This window comes from Balaenoptera physalus (assembly GCF_965194825.1).
Source record: "Balaenoptera physalus genome assembly, chromosome: X".
Classification (NCBI taxonomy): Eukaryota; Metazoa; Chordata; class Mammalia; order Artiodactyla; family Balaenopteridae; genus Balaenoptera; species Balaenoptera physalus.
Window position 1 is genome coordinate 98,607,166 of NC_138903.1, and position 18,280 is coordinate 98,625,445.

Below are 18,280 nucleotides of genomic sequence, written 5' to 3' on the forward strand. Positions count from 1 at the left end.
TCACTGTATCGCCCCTCTGCAAGTATTGTAAACTGTGACTTCCATACTACTTTATCAGTTACTACACCTCCATCTGTTTTCCAGCTTTCATCCAACTTTCATCCACTAATGGCTCCCTTCCCATTCTCTTCATCATCATGAATTTATATCTTTTGTATTCTTTTGCTGTCTTGGGGTGTAGAGGTAATATATGCATGTAATCTATCTGCCATCTTTAACTTATTGAAATACATAAAACTTTATTTTTTTTCCGACCATGCAGTGCGGCTTGTGGGATCTTAGTTCCCCGACCAGGGACTGAACCTGTACTTCAGCAGTGAAATCACCGAGTCCTAACTACTGGACCACCAGGGAACTCCCCATAAACCTGTTTTGAGTACAGTTTGAGCTCTCACTTTGCTATTTGCTTCATTTCTTCTGGAAGTATAGCACTAAGGAGCATCATACTCATTACTGTGATGACATCCAACTGATTAGTAACAAAAGCCCATTTTACAGGTTACTGAAACATTAGAACAATGAACTTCAATATACTCCCTTCTTAAGCAGAATTTTCTTTTATTTTTCAGCTTTATTAAGATGTAACTGACATATAACATGTGTAAATTTAAGGTGTACGATGTGAGATTTTATATATATATATAAATGAGTACCACTATAGGATGACTTAACACATCCATGACTTTATATAGCTGCTACCTCCCATAGTTACTTTTATTTTTTGTGGTGAGAATTTTAAGATCTACTCTGTTAGCAACTTTTAAGTATACAGACAGAGTATTCTTAACTACAGTCACCATGCTATACATTACATCTCCAGGACTTATTCGTCTTATAACTGGAAGTTTGTACCCTTTGACCACTTTCACTCACTTCCCTCACCCTCTCCCCACCCAACACGCACTGGCAACTACCATTCTACTCTCTGTTTCTATGACTTCGGGTGTTTACAGACTCTACTTATAAGTAATATCATCAGCATTTGTCTTTCTCTGTCTGACTTATTTCACTTAGCATAGTGCCCTCAAGGTTCATCTATGCTGTTGCAAATGACAGGGTTTCCTTCTCTATATGGCTGAATAATATTCATATATATATTATATATATATACACATTCATCCATCAGGGGATACTTAAGTGTTTCCATGTCTTTGTTATTGTAAATAATGCTTCAATGAACATGGGAGTACAAATCAAGATAGTAATTTCTTTTCCTTTGGATATATACCCAGAAGTGGAGATTTCTGGATCATATGGTAGTTCTATTTTTATTTTATTTTTTGAGGAACTGCCATACTGTTTTCCATAGTTGTTGCACCAACTTACATTCCCAACAATAGTGCACAATGGTTTCATCTTCTCCACATCATTGCTAGTGCTTAGTTAGCTCTTCTCTTTTTGATATTAAACATACTAATAGGTGTGAAGTGATATCTCACTTTGGTTTTGATTTGCATTTCCCTGATGATGAGTGATGTTGAGCACCTTTTCATGTACTTGTTGGCCACATGTATGTCTTCTTTGGAAAAATGTCTATTCAGATCCTTTGCCCATTTTTCAATTGGATGATTATGATGATGATGATGATTTTGCTCTTGAGTTGTATAAGTTCCTTATATATCTTGTATATTAACCCCTTATCCTATTAGATGGCTTGAAAATGTTTTCTCCCATTCCATAGGTTGTCTTTTTATTTTGCTGATCATTTATCTTGCTGTGCAGAGCTTTTTAGTTTGATGTAGTCCCACTTTTTATTTTTTATTTGGTTGCTTGTGCTTTAGGTGTCATATCCAAAAAGTCATTGCCAAGACCAATGTCAAGGAAATTTTTCCCTATGTTTTCTTCTAGGAGTTTTATGGTTTCGGGTCTTACATTTAACTGTTTAATCTATAGCGAGTTAATTTTTGTGAGTGGTGCATGATAGGGGTCCAGTTTCATTCTTTTGCATGTGAATATCCATTTTTCCCCAATTTATTGAAGAAGAATCTGTCTTTTCTCCTTTGAGTATTAATGGCTCCTTCATCAAATATTATTTGACCATATATGTATGGGTTTATTTCTGGGCTCTTGATTCTGCTCCATTGGTCTATGTATCTGTTTTTATGCCAGTATCATACTGTTTTGATTACTATAGCTTTGTAATATAGTTTGAAATCAGAAAGTGTGGTGCCTCCAGCTTTGTTTTTCTTTCTCAAGATTGCTTTGGCTATTCAGGGTCTTTTGTGGTTCCAGATGCATTTTAGGATTTTTTTTTTCTATTTCTGTAAAAAAACAGCAGAATTTCTATGCATAGACCAAGAGTGCCTGATATATCTTTTAAAACAATCAGTTCATTAGGGACCTATCTGTCTATTCCCCCAAGGCAGTGGTTCTTAACCTGGGGAGCTTGTTAAAAATACATATTCTCAGGTTTCAGCCCTGCAGAAGGTCTGGGATAGGGCCAAGATTCTGTATTTTGAAAGAGCTCCCTGGGTGACAAAGTACAGTCTGGTTAAGAGCCACTGACCAGTGGAAGGCCAGCAACAGCAAGTCTGGACCATTCCCATTCCCTTTTCCTCTTCATTGCAACCTTTAGTCTTGCTGACTCCAAGAGTGCATGGCAGACGTTAAGGTGAGTGTTTTCAGGGGGTAGTTGCTGCATGGCTAACCTAGCTTTCCAAACCATGGGGAAAATAAAAATCCACCAAGCAATCAATAAAAAAAAATTGACAGATTTAATCTGTGCTGAGTAAACTCATTTGACCAAGGTCATCAGTGTGAGTGATGAAGATCAGAACAGTATTTGGACCAATCACCATATGTAGTCCAAACCAAAGGGTACTATTATCTCATTATATATCTATAACAAGAAGGTAAGAAATTACATTATCATAGTGCTAGGGCTTAGCTACCAGGCGGGGAAAAACCCCTTCCTATAAGGAAGAAATAAGCAAACTCTGAATTTGAGCAATGCGTGCTAGGTTTTACTGGGTGGAAGGGTTATTTTCAAAAGGGAGAACTAGACTTGTAATCATGACAACCCAACATTATTGATTCACTGTCTTATTTTTAAGGTCTTGCAAGCCCTTCTAGAACTTTGACATTTTCACCCCCAAGGGAATCAGAAGTGAGCCAGAAAGAGCTGCTGACTTGCAAAAAGTAAGAAGTAGATCTTAGACATAGCTTTAGTACCAGGGCAGGAGTATGATACAGTGGTTAGGAGCATAGGTTTATACTCAGGCACACCTGGGTTAAGATTTTAGGCTCCATCACTTACTAGTTGTGTGATCTTGAGCAAACTATTTAACCTCTGTAAAGTTCAGTTTCCCCTTCTGTAGTTTCTAAAGTGAACCAAGCTCTGTCAAGCTTTGGTGCCTCTGTATAGGCAGCTCCCTCTGCCTTGAATAGCACTCACCTCCTTTAACCCTGACTAACTCTTACTCATCCTTCAGGTCTCAAATCAACATTGCCACTTCCAGGAAGTCGTGATTCCCTAGAGTTAGGTAATGCTCTTCTGTGTCTCCTCCCCAAGTATCCTAAGCACATCTTCAATCATAATAAATGTATGGTAATTGGTGGTTTTTAAAAATTTGTTTCTTCCACACATAAGGAGCCAGTAAACTAGGGCCCATGGGTTAAATCTGACCCATGACCTCTTTTTGTTTAGACCTCAAGAATGGTTTTGCATTTTTATAGAATTGGTTGAAGAAAGAGGAATTTGCAACAGAGATCTTAAGTGTCCCTCAAAGCCTAAAATATTTACTCTCTGGCCCTTTACAGAAGAAGGTCAGCATTTGCTGACCCCTGCCATAGATCATAAGCAATTTGAAGGGAAGGACTATTTTTCATTTCACTGTATGTCCTATTCCTAGCACAATGCCTGGCACATAAAAGCACTTAGATATTCATTGAATGAAGGAATGAATTAATGTTTATAACCAATATTTTTTAAAGTATAATTAATGATAGAATCAAAACACAACTTCATTTTGTCTCCTAATGTGCAAATAAAATATACTCCTTTGGGGTAAAATTTCGCTGACCTTGGATAGAAACTTGGACAAGTCACATGACTTTCCTGTTCATTCCTTCAAGAGTAAACAGTCCTAAAATCACTGAAAGTCACAAAACACAGTCTTGATTCAGTAATCAGAACATATTCAGTCCAAGATATTAATCAAATTCTTTAGGCTTTACTTGGAAATAAGGTCCCCCCTCCCACTCCACACTGAGGCCTGTAGGTGGTGGTCATCTGCCTTTGGAGAAGTGGGGGATGATAGGTTTTCTTCTTTCTCTCTCCACTTGCCAGCTCCTATTTGGACCCTCACCAGGGTGGAAGCAGGAACAGGGAAGAGAGGTAAAGGGATCGGTCTTTTCTTCCTTGGTAGAAGAAATGGCTTCCCACTCTCTGGGTCTCTGGCTCTTCTTTGGGTTCTTTAAATGTTCCCATCACGGGGGACCCCTCTCCTGCAATTTGGGAGACCTGGGTTTATAATTTATATTCAGGTTGGTAGTTTACAACTCTTTCCTCCAACCCTAGGAATCCAACAGTTATCTCCAGCTTTTTTTTTTTTCTGGGGTCGCTACACTCCTCTAGGTGGCTCTATTGGACAGGGTCTAGTGTGACCCCACCTTGGCTCTCTCTCTTGCATGACACCCTTTTGATTGATTCCCAGGAAACCCTCAAACATCCCTTGCCTGATAAATTCTGGGAATGCTGGCCAATCCCAAAACAGTCAACCCTGTCTTCCTGCCAAGGGCCACGTTAAGCTTTCTCAGAATGAAATGCAGCTCCAGTTCTCTGCTCCTACTGCAGAGAACAAATGTCAAGCTCTCTGAGTGGTCTGGTGAAACCCCTCTCACTAGGGTTGAGGTGAAGGAGGTAATACCTCCACTATTCCAACACTCCTGTAGAAGGTGGAATGAAGTCTTAGCCTGGCAACAGATCTCTACAAAGAAATGTTTTCACAAGTTTTCCCCCCACTCTCCTCCACAACCTGACTTCTTTTTATTTCTTGGAACCTGTTCTGGAGCATTTCCTTTGCAAATTCTGTATGTCATGATCTGGCTTTGGAATTTCCCATCTACTGTAGGGCATCTATTATGTCTTCCTGGAAACTTGCATTTTAATATCATGTTACCTAAGGCTTTTTTTTCCTAATTAGGTGGAAACATTAGACTACCCCTAATGAAATCTCCAGTTATATTCAAGTAGCCTCATCTTCTTTGGACATTAAAAAAATTAAGATGGCAGCATTAACATTTATTGAGCATCTACCATGTAGTGCAGGCTTTAGAGATGTTTTCCCGTATAATCCTCATGAAGAGAGTTTTTCCCTCTTTTACAGATGATAAAACTGAGAAATTAGACTTTCTCAAGGTAACCTAGAAAATACAGATCAAAGCTGAGGCTGATACCTAGGTCTATCTGACTTCAAAATCCATGGTCTTTTTGTTACAACGTGACCTTCCAACTTTTTCACCAAAATATCCCAAATGGCAGAATAGAGTGAACACGTATCCCTGGAGAAGTCTGGGTAGCCCAAAGAGGCACCACCACAAGTGCAACATTTCTCTGAAGTCTCATTCTTGATTGTAAAAGTGCATACAAAATTTGCATTTTATTCTACAATATGTTTATTGTCATATAAACTATCTTGAAAATTATCACTCAAATTACCTACGTTCTCCCTATCTGAGATCCTCTAGAAAAATGCATTATGTTTACCCTGTAGTTTCATGAATCTTGAGCATACTACTCCAGTTTGAGAGACCCCAGCATACTCCACAGGGTATTAGACTATGCTGGTGAGGTATTAACAATTTCAAGGAGCGTCTCAACCCACTGTAACCACTAGAATGAGGGAAATGAAAAGTTAAAAGATGCAAGATTTGTTAAAGAAAATTTGGGATAAAGTAAAAAGCACTGCAGTAATTTCTTAAAGATTGGCATAATACATTATTATGCTATTATTATTATATACTATTATTAATAGTAATATGGAATTATTAATTCCATACTAAAAATTGTTGATGACCATGAGGTTTTGGATGAACAATGCACTAATAATGTTGTAATACTGGACAAGTGACATGAGGGCATTCAGCTGTTCTTAACCTGGGGGCCATGGAGCACGGAAATTATATGCCTATTTCTGAGGAAGAGGACAATCCACAGCTTTCATTAAGTTCTCAAAGGAATCCAAGACGCACCAAAGGTGAAGAAATACTGCTACAGAGAAAAGAGCAGAGACTTTGGGATCACACTGCCTTGTTTTCAAATACTGGCTCCAAGCTTACTAAACTACATGACATGCTTCATCTCTGAGCCTCTGTTTCCTTATTTATAAAATGAGAATAATAATATACAAGTCACAGGGTTGTTGTGAGGATTAAATGAGATTCTCTACATTAAATGCTTGACACAGAGCAGGCACTCAAGAAATGTTAATCTCCTTCCTCTTGCCACAATATATAAAACACAGTAATGGCATTTAAACTACAGTTGGACCAATCATTTTTAATGGCACATGTACCCTGGATAGATATGCCTTCTTCAAAGATATTCTACCTAAAGCTTAGACCCCCAACCAGAAACTCAGACCTAGATTCCAATACTGATGTTAAATCTCCACAAAAAATTCAAAATAAAAGTATTCAGTTGGCGCCTACAAAAAAGTTTCCCCAACATATGCACACATTCTGTTTATAAAGATGGAATTATTTAAATACCACTATATCCTGGCATGTTTGGTTTCAATTCTATGCATATATTACTATAAACCTAAGATGAAAAACCTCTTGAATTGAGCAGGAGATCTGATCCCCTTAAATGTCATATGCAGAGGCTTTTACAAAAACAAGGAGTCTTCACTAGTCCTACAGATTCATGAAGAAGACTCGAAGGGGTTAAAGTGGAAGGCTTATACAAACTTTGCTTCTCAGCTTCTCTCTTACCTCCTCCCTCTCGGCTCCACACCGCTAAGGCAAGGCAGAGCTGAATCACTACCTTTCTCGAACGCTCTAAACTGTTGCCTGCGAAAGAGGAACTGGGGACTTAACTATTCAGGCTGCTTCCATTCAAGTGTTCCGGATGGTATACACACATCCAAACAGACACTTCTCTTGGCTCTTTGGAGTTTATAAGAAGCAGGCATCTGAAACTGCACTCTGAAGCTGTAAGTGGCAACTGGAATTTTAAGTAACTGATAGAGGGTGCTTTTCTGTTTTACGCTGGAAAGGTCTGACTCTTTAGGAAGATGAAAGAGAAAGCATATTTGCATGAACATAGCCCTGCTTCTGTGGCAAAACAAGGCTTTCTTTCTATTTTCCAGATATTCCAGAGATGTTCCTGAACAACTTGCCTGTCGATGCAAGCAAGCTTCAAAAGGGATGCTTAAATGGCTAATCCCATTCATCCTGTGAGCCAGGAACGGTAAGAGAGATTTGGAAATATTATGTTATTTACGGTGAAATGAGCGGCATTTTATTTATCGGCAGGTGTGACAAATAGGCACCATCTGCCACAGAAGATACAGCAACTCCCACTTGAGAAGCTTGTTACTTAATGGCTCCAGCCGTTGAAAAAGCACTTGCGGCTGGAATTGTTTTTTCGCAGGCTGATGTGGAACTAGATACTTTAACAGCTCCCACCTCCCTTAGTTTTCTCTCCCTCCCGCGGGGCAGATATATACGAACAGAATATGTTAACTCCTCAAAGCTGTTGCAATTGATAGTTTTGACTGTCTCTTCTGAGTTGTTTCTCTGATCATTTTCCTTAGCTATGTGGTGGGATTTCAGCTCTGAAATTATATAGGCAGGTGTCACTCGGAAAAACGTAAAATTACCAGTGAATTGTTTTCAGAACTTCGTCATGTTAAAGTAAAAGTAACTATGGGGAGCTCCTTGGGGACCCAAACAGGGATCAGGTTACATTTATCTCTGTATTCCCAGCACTTTTTCTCTTATTAGAAACAAGTCTCGCCCTAGGAATCCCTCTCAGCGTTGATGGATGGAGAAAGCGCCACATTCCCATCTCATTTTAAGGAGCAAAATTCATGGTCTGGGTGTGTATGTTGTTTTGCTTCTGCGAGGTTATATATACTATGCTGACGTTGAACATTATGGGAGACTTGGGATTTCAGTGTTCCTACCAAAAACTCAAGAAGTTTTTTTTGTTTTGTTTTTTTTACCAAGAGTTTTATTTACCAAGTTAATGACAAAACATGCAATCAGAAAATCAGAGGTGCATTCACATTGCTTGTGGGTGTTTTGATTTACATTACAAGTAAACCGGATGTTCAGGCTAATGTTGGACTTTGGCCAATTATTATTAAATTAATCTCTGTCCATTTTCCCTTCCCCCAAACTCCTCTCCCCCTTTCCTTTCTTCGTCTCTTTTCCAATGTTTTCCTGCTTCCCTATCTTCACCTCTATCTCTTTTTTTTTTTTTAATTAATTTATTTGGCTGTGTTGGGTCTTCGCCTCTGTACGAGGGCTTCCTCCAGCTGCAGCAAGCGGGGGCCACTCCTCATCGCGGTGCGCGGGCCTCTCTCGCTGCGGAGCACAGACTCCAGACGCGCAGGCTCAGCAGCTGTGGCTCACGGGCCCAGCCGCTCCGCGGCATGCGGGATCCTCCCAGACCAGGGCCCGAACCCGTGTCCCCTGCACTAGCAGGCAGACTCCCAACCACCGCGCCACCAGGGAAGCCCCCCCACCTCTATCTCTTAACCACTCATTTCCTCCCACCTCTTATCCACTTCCCACACTCATCACCTTACTTCTCACATTTCCTTCCTTCCCTCGTCCCCTCTTCCCTCCATCTTCCTTTTTTCTGAATTCCTTACCCTTTTTCCTATCCCGCACTCTCCTCCTTGTCTCTCAACAGCTTTCCATCACTTTTACAAAGACTAGAGACTGATTTTCATTTTATTAGCTTTCCAGAAAGAACTGCAGGATACTAAAATCCTACAAGGGTCTTTCCACAAAAACCAGATTCTTTAGAATTAATAGAATTTTGATTTCTTTTGAAATTGCATGGTTGTTTTTCTTTCCAAATGGTCCAGAGCTTTTAATGGAGCAATCACATTATCTGTGCAGCTAAGTAGTTAGCAAAGAGAGCTATGGCAATCCTGTTCCGAAAGCTTTTATGAGAAGTTGTCACAGATGCAGGAGCAGATTAACAAAGAGGACTCCCCAGTATCTAACTTTTCATTTACTCATTTCAAAGTCCTTAAGATATAAGGAATTAAATTGATAGACCTGTCTGCATTGAACAGGATGTTTGGTGTTCTGCAGACTGCAGAGGTTTTAAGAAATACATGGCTAGTTAGTTTTCCAAACCCTCAAATGAAATGTTTAAAGAAGTTGACAACTGTATGTGAGATCATTGTTCTCTACAGCTTCTCCAAGCTTCATAGAATTCTAATAAATATTTAATAAGTATTTAGACCTTAAGGAAGATTAAGGGTCGATTGTGTAGGAGGCAGTATTATTGTTACCAAAAAGCATTTATAGACACAATTGAACTTTCTAAAACTTAAGGCTGTAAACCCATTCCATGTAGTTTTCCTTTAAAATCATGCAACTGAAATAGTAATTCAAGAGCAAAGTTTCTAACAGAGTGATTATTCCTTTTTTTAAAAAAATTTTTTGGCTGTGCTGTGCAGCTTGTGGGATCTTAGTTCCCCCACCAGGGATTGAACCCGGGCCCACAGCAGTGAAAGCACTGAGTCCTAACCACTGGACCACCAGGGAATTCCCACAAAGTGATTATTCCTTAATTCCAGATGATAATCAGGAATTTAGTCTCATTTGCACAATAAGAGATAGGGGAGTGGGGGAAGGGAATAAAAATAAGAGGGAGTTTCAGGTGCTTCCCCAAGCTATATTAGCTATCAGAACAGAGATAACACTGTGCTTCTCTCTAAATTGTCAGTGCTAAGTACATTTCTTCAGTCATACCCATGCATTTGTTCAACAATTATTGAGCAGCTATTGCGAGCACAGTTGTATAAGGGACAGAAGGTTGAAAAAGATCCTCAAGGGGTTTATAAATTACAATTTGGGGGAAAACACAGCAAATAGATACTTATAGTATTAGGTGAATGTAATTTCTCTAGGAGAGAGAGAAAGCCTGTGGGAGTTAGGATTTGGATGAGAAATCAAGGTCAGTTTCATGAGCTGAACAATGAAGAATTGTAGCATTTCCCCAAGCAGAGATATGCAAAGATGGAAGAAACTGATCAAACAAAAACATGGAGGCAGGGAAGTAGGTGGCAGTGAGCATTACAGCTTGATTGGAAAGGAGGGTAGTGGAAGGAATTAAAGTCAGCCAGGACCAGGGCATTGACAGCCTTGAACGCCAAGCTAAGGAGAATGGAGTAAAGTCTAAAGACGATAAGGCCTCTCAAAGGCAATGTGGGCTACCAAATCTTTATTCCTTTTTCATCCTGTAAGATTAATTATAAATAAATCATATAGTAATGGACTGTAGAGTAAAAAGAGCAAATCGAAGATGACATATAGCTTGACAATTTTTTTATAAAGTTCAAAACAAAAATAAACAACATAGTGTTTAGGCACAGGTGTGTGTGTGTGTGTAAATAAAAGCAAGGTAATGACTAACAAAATTCAGAATACTGATAATTTCTGGGGAGGAGTGGGATGAGATAGGGAGGAGCACAGGTAGATGTCATGTAAGTTATTAGTTATTCTCAATCTTACAGTTGGTAGGTGTTTGTTTACAGGTGTTTGTCCATGGGTGTTACTGAGTAAACAAATAAAAGGGACCCTGGATGCACCGATGATGACAGTGTGCCTAACCAAGAAGCCTGACTTACCCAAGTCTGTGTATTTGGGGGTCCACAGGAGACTAAAAAGATACTATACTACTGTTGAGGCTTTTCCCACTTGGATTGCACTAGCAGCGAGTGTTTTTTTTTCCTTCGACTTGTCTTCTGGAGGCCAGGTGAAAAAATAATGCCTCTACGTGGGCTGCCCGGGACTGTCAGAGTCCTGCCTCTGCAACGCTCTGTTCTGTTTGTGGAGTGGTGCTTCTCAGCCCACGCCACATATCGAAATCACCTGTGGAACTTTAAGCACTACAGCTGTTCATGCCCCACACAAACCTACTGAATCAGAACCTCTGAAGGAAGGACCCAGGTATACATATTTTCAAAAGGTTTTGTAAGTGATCCTGAGGGCAACAGGGACTGGAAACCATTCCTTGCAGAGTGTACGTAGAAACTCTAAATGGGTAGCTTGTCACAAATGTAGACTTCAGGGTCCTGTCCCGAGAGATGCTGATCTAGGAAGCAAGGAGAAAGGCCCAGAAACCTGCATTTGTAATACAAATCTTCCAGGGACTTCCTTCAGAAACATTGCCCCAAGGGTTCCAAAACCCTAGGGCCTCAGGGTGATTACTCTGTGTATTCGTTTCCTAGGACTGCCATAAACAGAGTACCACAAACTGGGTGGCTTAAAACAGAAATTTATTCTCTTAGGTCTGGAGGCTAGAGGTCTGAAATCAAGGCATCAGCTTGGTCATGCTCCCTTTGAAATCTGTAGGGGAAAATCCTTCCTTGGCTCTTCTAGCTTCTGGAGTTTACTGGCAATCCTTGGCATTCCCTGGTTTGTAGATCCATCACTCCAATCTCTGTCTCTGTCTTCCCCCTGAATGTCTCTGTCTTCTCTTCTTATAAGGACACCAGTCATATTGGATTAGGGCCAACCTAATGACCTCATTTTAACTTGATTACATCTGCAAAGACCCTTTTTTCAAATAAGGTCACATCACATTCACAGGTACTGGGTGTTAGGACTTCAACATATCTTTTCGGGGGACATAATTCAACCTGTGGCACTCTTTTAATAGTTTTTTAAAGTAGGGTCCCCAAACAACCAATGAGATTAGCTATGTTCTTTAGCTGGGATATCTAGATAGAAAAACTGATAGTTAACTCTCAAAGCTCTATATGCAAAGAATCACCTGAAAATCTTGTGCTTAGAATGCATATTCCTGGGCCTTGATGCAAGGTATTAGAACTCAGTAGGCCTGGGGAAGGGCCTAGGAGTCTACAGTTTAAATCAGGTAGGGGGTTCATGCATCACACTCTTGAGAAAAACTGGATTTGGGAGAACAAGCAAGGTTAAGAATCGAGTGGTCTGGGGAGAAGGAGCTCCCAAGAGCAGACCCTGAAACCTGCATTTGTAACAAGCTACTCAGGAGAACCATTGCCTTTGGGGCTGGTGTTTCTAGGGAACAAAAGGGTACCTACGTGATTATCTTTTCCACTTGTTAGTGAATCAGAAATCAAAATAGATGTACATTTAAGTATTGCAAAAATGTTTCCTAGACCATAGCTCCAAAGACAGTAGAAAGATACCCTGTCTCTTTGCTCTTGTTTCTTGAGAACCACATGGGCGGTAGGGGAATTAGGTAGGTAGGCTAAGGATCATGCAGATTACAGAAAGTATAGTACCACGGGCTAGTGAATATAAACTTTAAGCTGAAATGCTCCCAGGCTGGGTGCAAAATTCAAGATTATAGGAAGAGTAATGTGATTGTTGGAGCTGTTTCTATTAACTCTCCTTGGGCATGTTTACAAGCGACAGAACCGGGCTACATTGTCAGCTCTCTGCCACTACTGCACATAGAAGTTTGACAGGTGATGGTGGTTTATGTTGTTTTTCTAGTCACCCATGTTCAAAATTCATGTTCTGAAAAACAAGCTAAATCATTTTGGAAGCCTTCAACCGTAAATAGTTGACCCTATTTACACACTTGAATGTTTTTGCGAATAAAGACAAGGTTCTGTCTTTACCAGTAATGAATGATGCAGTTATTTGCTCAGAACAAACACACCCTTTCAATTACTTCTGATCTACAAATACTGAGGGAAAAAACTGTATTCTCACCCCACAGACTTAAATGAGAGAGACAGAACACAAAAACAAAATTGGGGGAAGCCTACATTCCTGAAAATTCCATGATTTGTTAAAGCGACCCATGGCACTGGGACCTGGGCTTTGAAGAAATGAATCCTTAGATTTAGGCCTTTATTTCAGTGCTAGGCTTTCCTGCTTAAACTAGGGCAGTGGTTCTCAGTCCTGACTTTACAGTCACTTGGGGAGCTTTTTAAAAATACCAGTGCTTGGACCCCACCCCAGACCAATAAAATATGACTCTCTAGAGTGGTGACCAGGCCCCCTACTGTGGAGATTATGATTCAGAAAGTCTAGATGGGGGCCCAGGGTCTGTATTTTAATAAGTACTTCAGGTAAATTTTATGACCAGTTAGTCTGGGAAACACTGTCTTAACCTAGCCTAGTTATTAGCTGCTGTTCTCTGATCTGAATTTTTCTTTAACCTTGTAATAGGTATTTACCACTTAGGAAAAAAAGCATTCAAAATGATAAAAACTCAGGATATCATTTTAAAACTAATTTTCCCATAGCAAAACATTTTGCAACATATCAGTTAATTTTTATTTCAAAAGAAATTGCCATCTGTTTTTCTTAGATACCCGAATCTTTTATTGTTGTTTTTGATTTTCAGGAAAATAAATCTGTTGAAGAATTTTAAGAGTCAAATCTTCTGAGCCTAGATCTACTGCTGTCTGCATCTCTGAGACCTCCTCCATCTGAGAATTACCAGGTCTGACAACACTTTCCCTCCAGCCTACAGTGAGGGAAGTCAACAGAGCTGTAGAAAAGTCACATCCTCTAGACTTCCAACCCTCAAGCTGTGGCAGCTGGAAAGAAACCTTACAAGTGCCATGCCTACAGGGAATTCAGAAAGACAAGAAGGGTAAAAACTCAGATATGCTGAGCCTGAAATATACAAAAGCTTTTAGAAAGTCTCCCCACAGAAGAACCCAATTAAATTCACATAATTAATGCACACATTTAGATGAGCTGTAGATAAAACAGAGCTCTTTCTCCCTCTACCAAAAGACAGGAAAAGTCCAATTTAATACTCAGACATTCTTGTCTCCATACCAGTATTATAAAGCAGTTTCACCATATTTATTTTAATCAGTATATGAGTAGGACTGTGGAAAATAAAAGATTTTATTTATATTTTTTAGAAAATGATTAAGAAGTTCTGATAAAAACTATTTGGGAGGGGGATGCTTGTGGACTACTGACTTGGCTCTGGTTGTGACTGCTTTGTGGATGAGATTGTTAGAACACCTCCAGCATATTCAGAGACAGCCTAAGTGACTGTGGAATGCCTCAAGGGCAATAGAAATCAAATAGAAATAGGTACCAACTCAAGTCTTAAGTGATGACGGAGGTGCATTTCAAGTACCATGGGAATCTCACTGGGCGGGCCCATTTCCCCACCCTGGCAACAGAGGTTGACACTACTTCGGATAAGTATTCCAACCTGTATATGTATGTGGGCTTATTCCTGAGCCTCCTGGCCATTCTCCTCATCCTGCTCTTCACAATGCTCCTTCGGCTCAAACATGTCATCTCACCCATCACCTCCGAGAGCACAGAAAGTGTTCCTCAATTTACAGACGTAGAGATGCAGAGTCGAATCCCCACTCCTTAAAGTCAGGGAGAAAGTGAGCTTTAATGGCTCTCAGTGAACCCTTGTATGTTGATGTCCAGGAAAGCTGACTTTGTTGCATGTAGCTTCCCATGTAGGGAATCAACAAGTTGTTCACTTAACAAGTTGTTCACGTTTTCTCTGTGTTATTCTTTATCTGGACTCTGCTTGTGGGATATCTAAGAGGTTTGACTCATTCCTTGCCAGGAATATAGGAAATGGCAGCTGGTTGGGAGGGCAGGTTTCCATGGTAACCAAAGAGAGCCTGGGCCTTGAGCAAACCTCAGACTGCAGAAATTCACATGCAGCTGTTGTAAAAAACACATGACCCTGGAAGCTCCAAGAACAAGGAAAATTTGCCTTTGAAAGGGCTAATTGTTCAAAGAGGGTATCCCAAGAAAGGAACAAGTTTGTTTTCTTTTTTTTTTTTTTAAACATCTTTATTGGAGTATGATTGCTTTACAATGGTGTGTTAGTTTCTGCTTTATAACAAAGTGAATCAGAAGGAACAAGTTTTAATTTAGCAGTTGGACCCTAAAGAATCACCTCTGCTTACATGAAGTTAAATCATGTCAGAGGTTAATGGAAGAGACCAGGAACCCTTTCCCAAAGGAGCAGTGATTTTATCATCTGTGGCCATCTGGTTTGTCCCAAATGAAAGAAGAGTTCTTAAAAGAAACTGTTTCAATTTAAAGAGCAAGTTTACAAAAAGAAGTTTCTAGTCAACAAACTCATCTAGAGAGGGAAAATGTGCATTTTATATCTGTGTTATTACTATTACTGGACTTTTAAAAACTCAGATAATGGCCGATGTATTACAAAAATCTGGAACAATGAGCTCCCCCCAAACAAAGGGAAAATTAAGTCAAAATGTGCTTATGATAATGAACCTTATATTATATGTGCAGCTTCTTTGCCTTTTTCTCCTTCCCCGTCATGCTCCACGATTGAGTTGCACTCAAATATAAGCTTTGTTTAAAGATGGCCTCGGCAAAGAAGACTCAACTGTACTTTAAAGCAGAAATGAAATAATCTTGGTATTCTGTCGTTGAATGATTGTGGCTTTGGGCAAAACACTCAAGCCTCTAGGTACCAGGTTTTTCACTCTGAAAAATGATCTGAGGGCTATTTAGTCATCACTAGACTCCTTTTAGATCCGAGTGTAAGAAAAACAAAGAGAGACAAAGGAAAGGACTAAACAACAGCCTCCAACAAATCCTTATTGAGATCAATGTCCTCAAATGTCACATATGTCTTTCCCAGAAAATGTTCCTCCCTTCCTGATCCCTGCCAAAAGATGAAGTGTTTCACTTATTACCTATAAGAGAAATATATTTTGAAAAATTCCATTCTCATAAGTAGCCCTAGTATGCCAGTAGTGGAAAAAGAATTTGATTTTTTAATAATTAATGTTCCAAAAGGGAACCAAAGGAAATGAGTACTGTTTACAGATTAGAAATTAGAAGGCTGGTCATACTCTTGCCACCAAAGAACTAAAACACCCATGTTAAATTCTACCTGCTTAGAAAAAATCAGTTCTCTCTTGCACCTAAAAGGTGGTCATCAAATTTCAACCACGTGCTCCCTCGGGAATTGCAGCCGCAGTGAGAGAGAAGTGGAATGGATGTTAGGTTAATGGCACCTCTACCAGACATGCAGCTCTCTCTAGTTTGTTACCAATTTAAATTGGCCCCTTTACTCTGATCTAAATCTAGCATGGTGGTGAAATTCCCAAGTGCTTTCTACTTTTATACACAGTCATTTGCCAATACTCCCTCTCCAAGGGGCTGCAAAGTGTGAAATCCCCACATGCAGAGCTTAACTTAGCAGCAAGGCTGACTCTGGCACACCTGTTACAATAGCGCACTGTAAGAGATGGCAGCTGCATTCTGCACCATTCAGAAGAGATGAGCAGGTAGGCTAAGACTCTATAGGGCATGTGCTTCCCCTTTTGGTATTCTAATTTCCAAAATGCGTAGTGATTCATATTATTGCATTTGGTGGTTTAAGTTGTCTTTATTCAACACCCAGACTCCACGTACCTTTTAAAATGTTAGTTCTTGGCAGCCATACACGGACTTCATCAAAGGCTGCCAATATACCCCAGAACTTCTTAAGGACACATATCTCTCCTCACTCCACGCTCTGCCTTTTGTGCTCACAGTATTTGAATGCACTTTACAGTTAAGAAGTCAGTGACTGGATAAATGAAGGAACTGATTACATTTTCAACAGCAGTGAATAGCAAGATACCCAATGCCTTGTTGCTGAATCTGATGAAGAGACAGACTGCAAATCTATTCCCTGCCCACCTGACCTCTCCAACACAGATTTCAGGAGTTTAAAACTGCTCCTTAATCTCTGACTTGGATGAAGAGTCCCAATTTATGATTAGGTTCCTCACCTGGAAAACAACCACCCTCTTTCATCACAACTACCCCATGGGATCCAAATCTTCACCGAGCATTAACCAAAGTACACAGCACGGATTGCACTAAAATAGCAGCATAACCCCTGACGATTTCCAATGATAACATAAATGGAGATGTATGTAAGCAGATGTGTCATTATGGTGACTCACATGGTATTTAATCTTTGGGAAAATAAACTGAATGTTTTCATCATAGCAAACCAACTGTAAAGAAAACTTTTCCATTTATATTAAATTTTATTATGTCCTCCAATGTATTAACATATATTACCGCTCAAAGAGGCAGCTAGAGCAATCAATGGGCATAATTTGAATTTATCCATCTATCCAAAATGCTGGCTTGGCAATTCCTTCCCTCACCCCCACTCTCCAAAAAATTGCACGTTGGGCTTCCCTGGTGGCGCAGTGGTTGAGAATCTGCCTGCCAATGCAGGGGATACGGGTTCGAGCCCTGGTCTGGGAAGATCCCACATGCCGCGGAGCAACTGGGCCCGTGAGCCACAACTACTGAGCCTGCGCGTCTGGAGCCTGTGCTCCGCAACAAGAGAGGCCGTGATAGTGAGAGGCCCGCGCACCGCGATGAAGAGTGGCCCCCACTTGCCGCAACTAGAGAAAGCCCTCGCACAGAAATGAAGACCCAACACAACCAAAAATAAATAAATAAATAAATAAAAATTTAAAAAAAAATTGCATGTTAGCCTAAATGTATATAAACAGGTAGGTTATTTATATATAGATGTACTTTGTTTTAAGGTGAAAGAATGAGTCTTCACTTTTTATTACACTGAATCACATGAAATTTCCCTTTCCATAAATAAAAATGCTGAAATATCAGCAATTTCATATAATTCAACCAAATAAAAGGACTCACCACATGAATTCTTTAAACAGTAAACTCTCCTAATGTGTTTAAAATAACTCAATATCCAAAAGTGTACTTCGCATACATTTCAGAATCATGGGTTGTATAAAACAAGGTTTATTGTAAAAGGCTTTTTGTATTATGTATTATGTACTAGGCAGGAAATCTTGAGGTAAATCAAGTAAAGACAGGTTCATTCAGCCTAACATTTCCATCTATGCCAAATCTGAAGCTTTGGACTTCTGAGTCTGATGGCTGCAGACCCCACCATGCTTACTAAGTAGGTAAAAGGGGTCCATTTAATGCAATTAAGTGGTTATATTTAGTAATATGTCTTATTCACCTGCATTTGTACAAAAGAAGCACTTTTTTTTTTAACAAAATTGTGTGGAAGAGAAAATTGGGTTTCTTTTGTTTAAAATCATTAATACTTGAAATAGATTCATAT

At 39.7% G+C, this 18,280-nt stretch overlaps 2 protein-coding genes across 3 annotated transcripts in view; one reads left to right on the forward strand and one right to left on the reverse strand.

Annotated features, from left to right (window-relative positions):
- DCX (doublecortin) overlaps positions 1-18,280 on the reverse strand; it is a 364,207-nt gene that overhangs the window by 207,511 nt on the left and 138,416 nt on the right. The gene's annotated exons all lie outside the window — the stretch shown is intronic.
- Positions 961-18,206, forward strand: SERTM2 (serine rich and transmembrane domain containing 2). Its single transcript, XM_082446851.1, has 2 exons — positions 961-7,414; positions 13,538-18,206. The coding sequence occupies exon 2, from the start codon at positions 14,270-14,272 to the stop codon at positions 14,540-14,542; it is 273 nt and encodes a 90-aa protein (XP_082302977.1). The 5' UTR covers positions 961-7,414; positions 13,538-14,269; the 3' UTR covers positions 14,543-18,206.

Excerpts from the sequence above, each read along its gene's own strand:
- SERTM2 (XM_082446851.1), top strand. The coding sequence starts at position 14,270 with ATGACGGAGGTGCATTTCAAGTACCATGGGAATCTCACTGGGCGGGCC.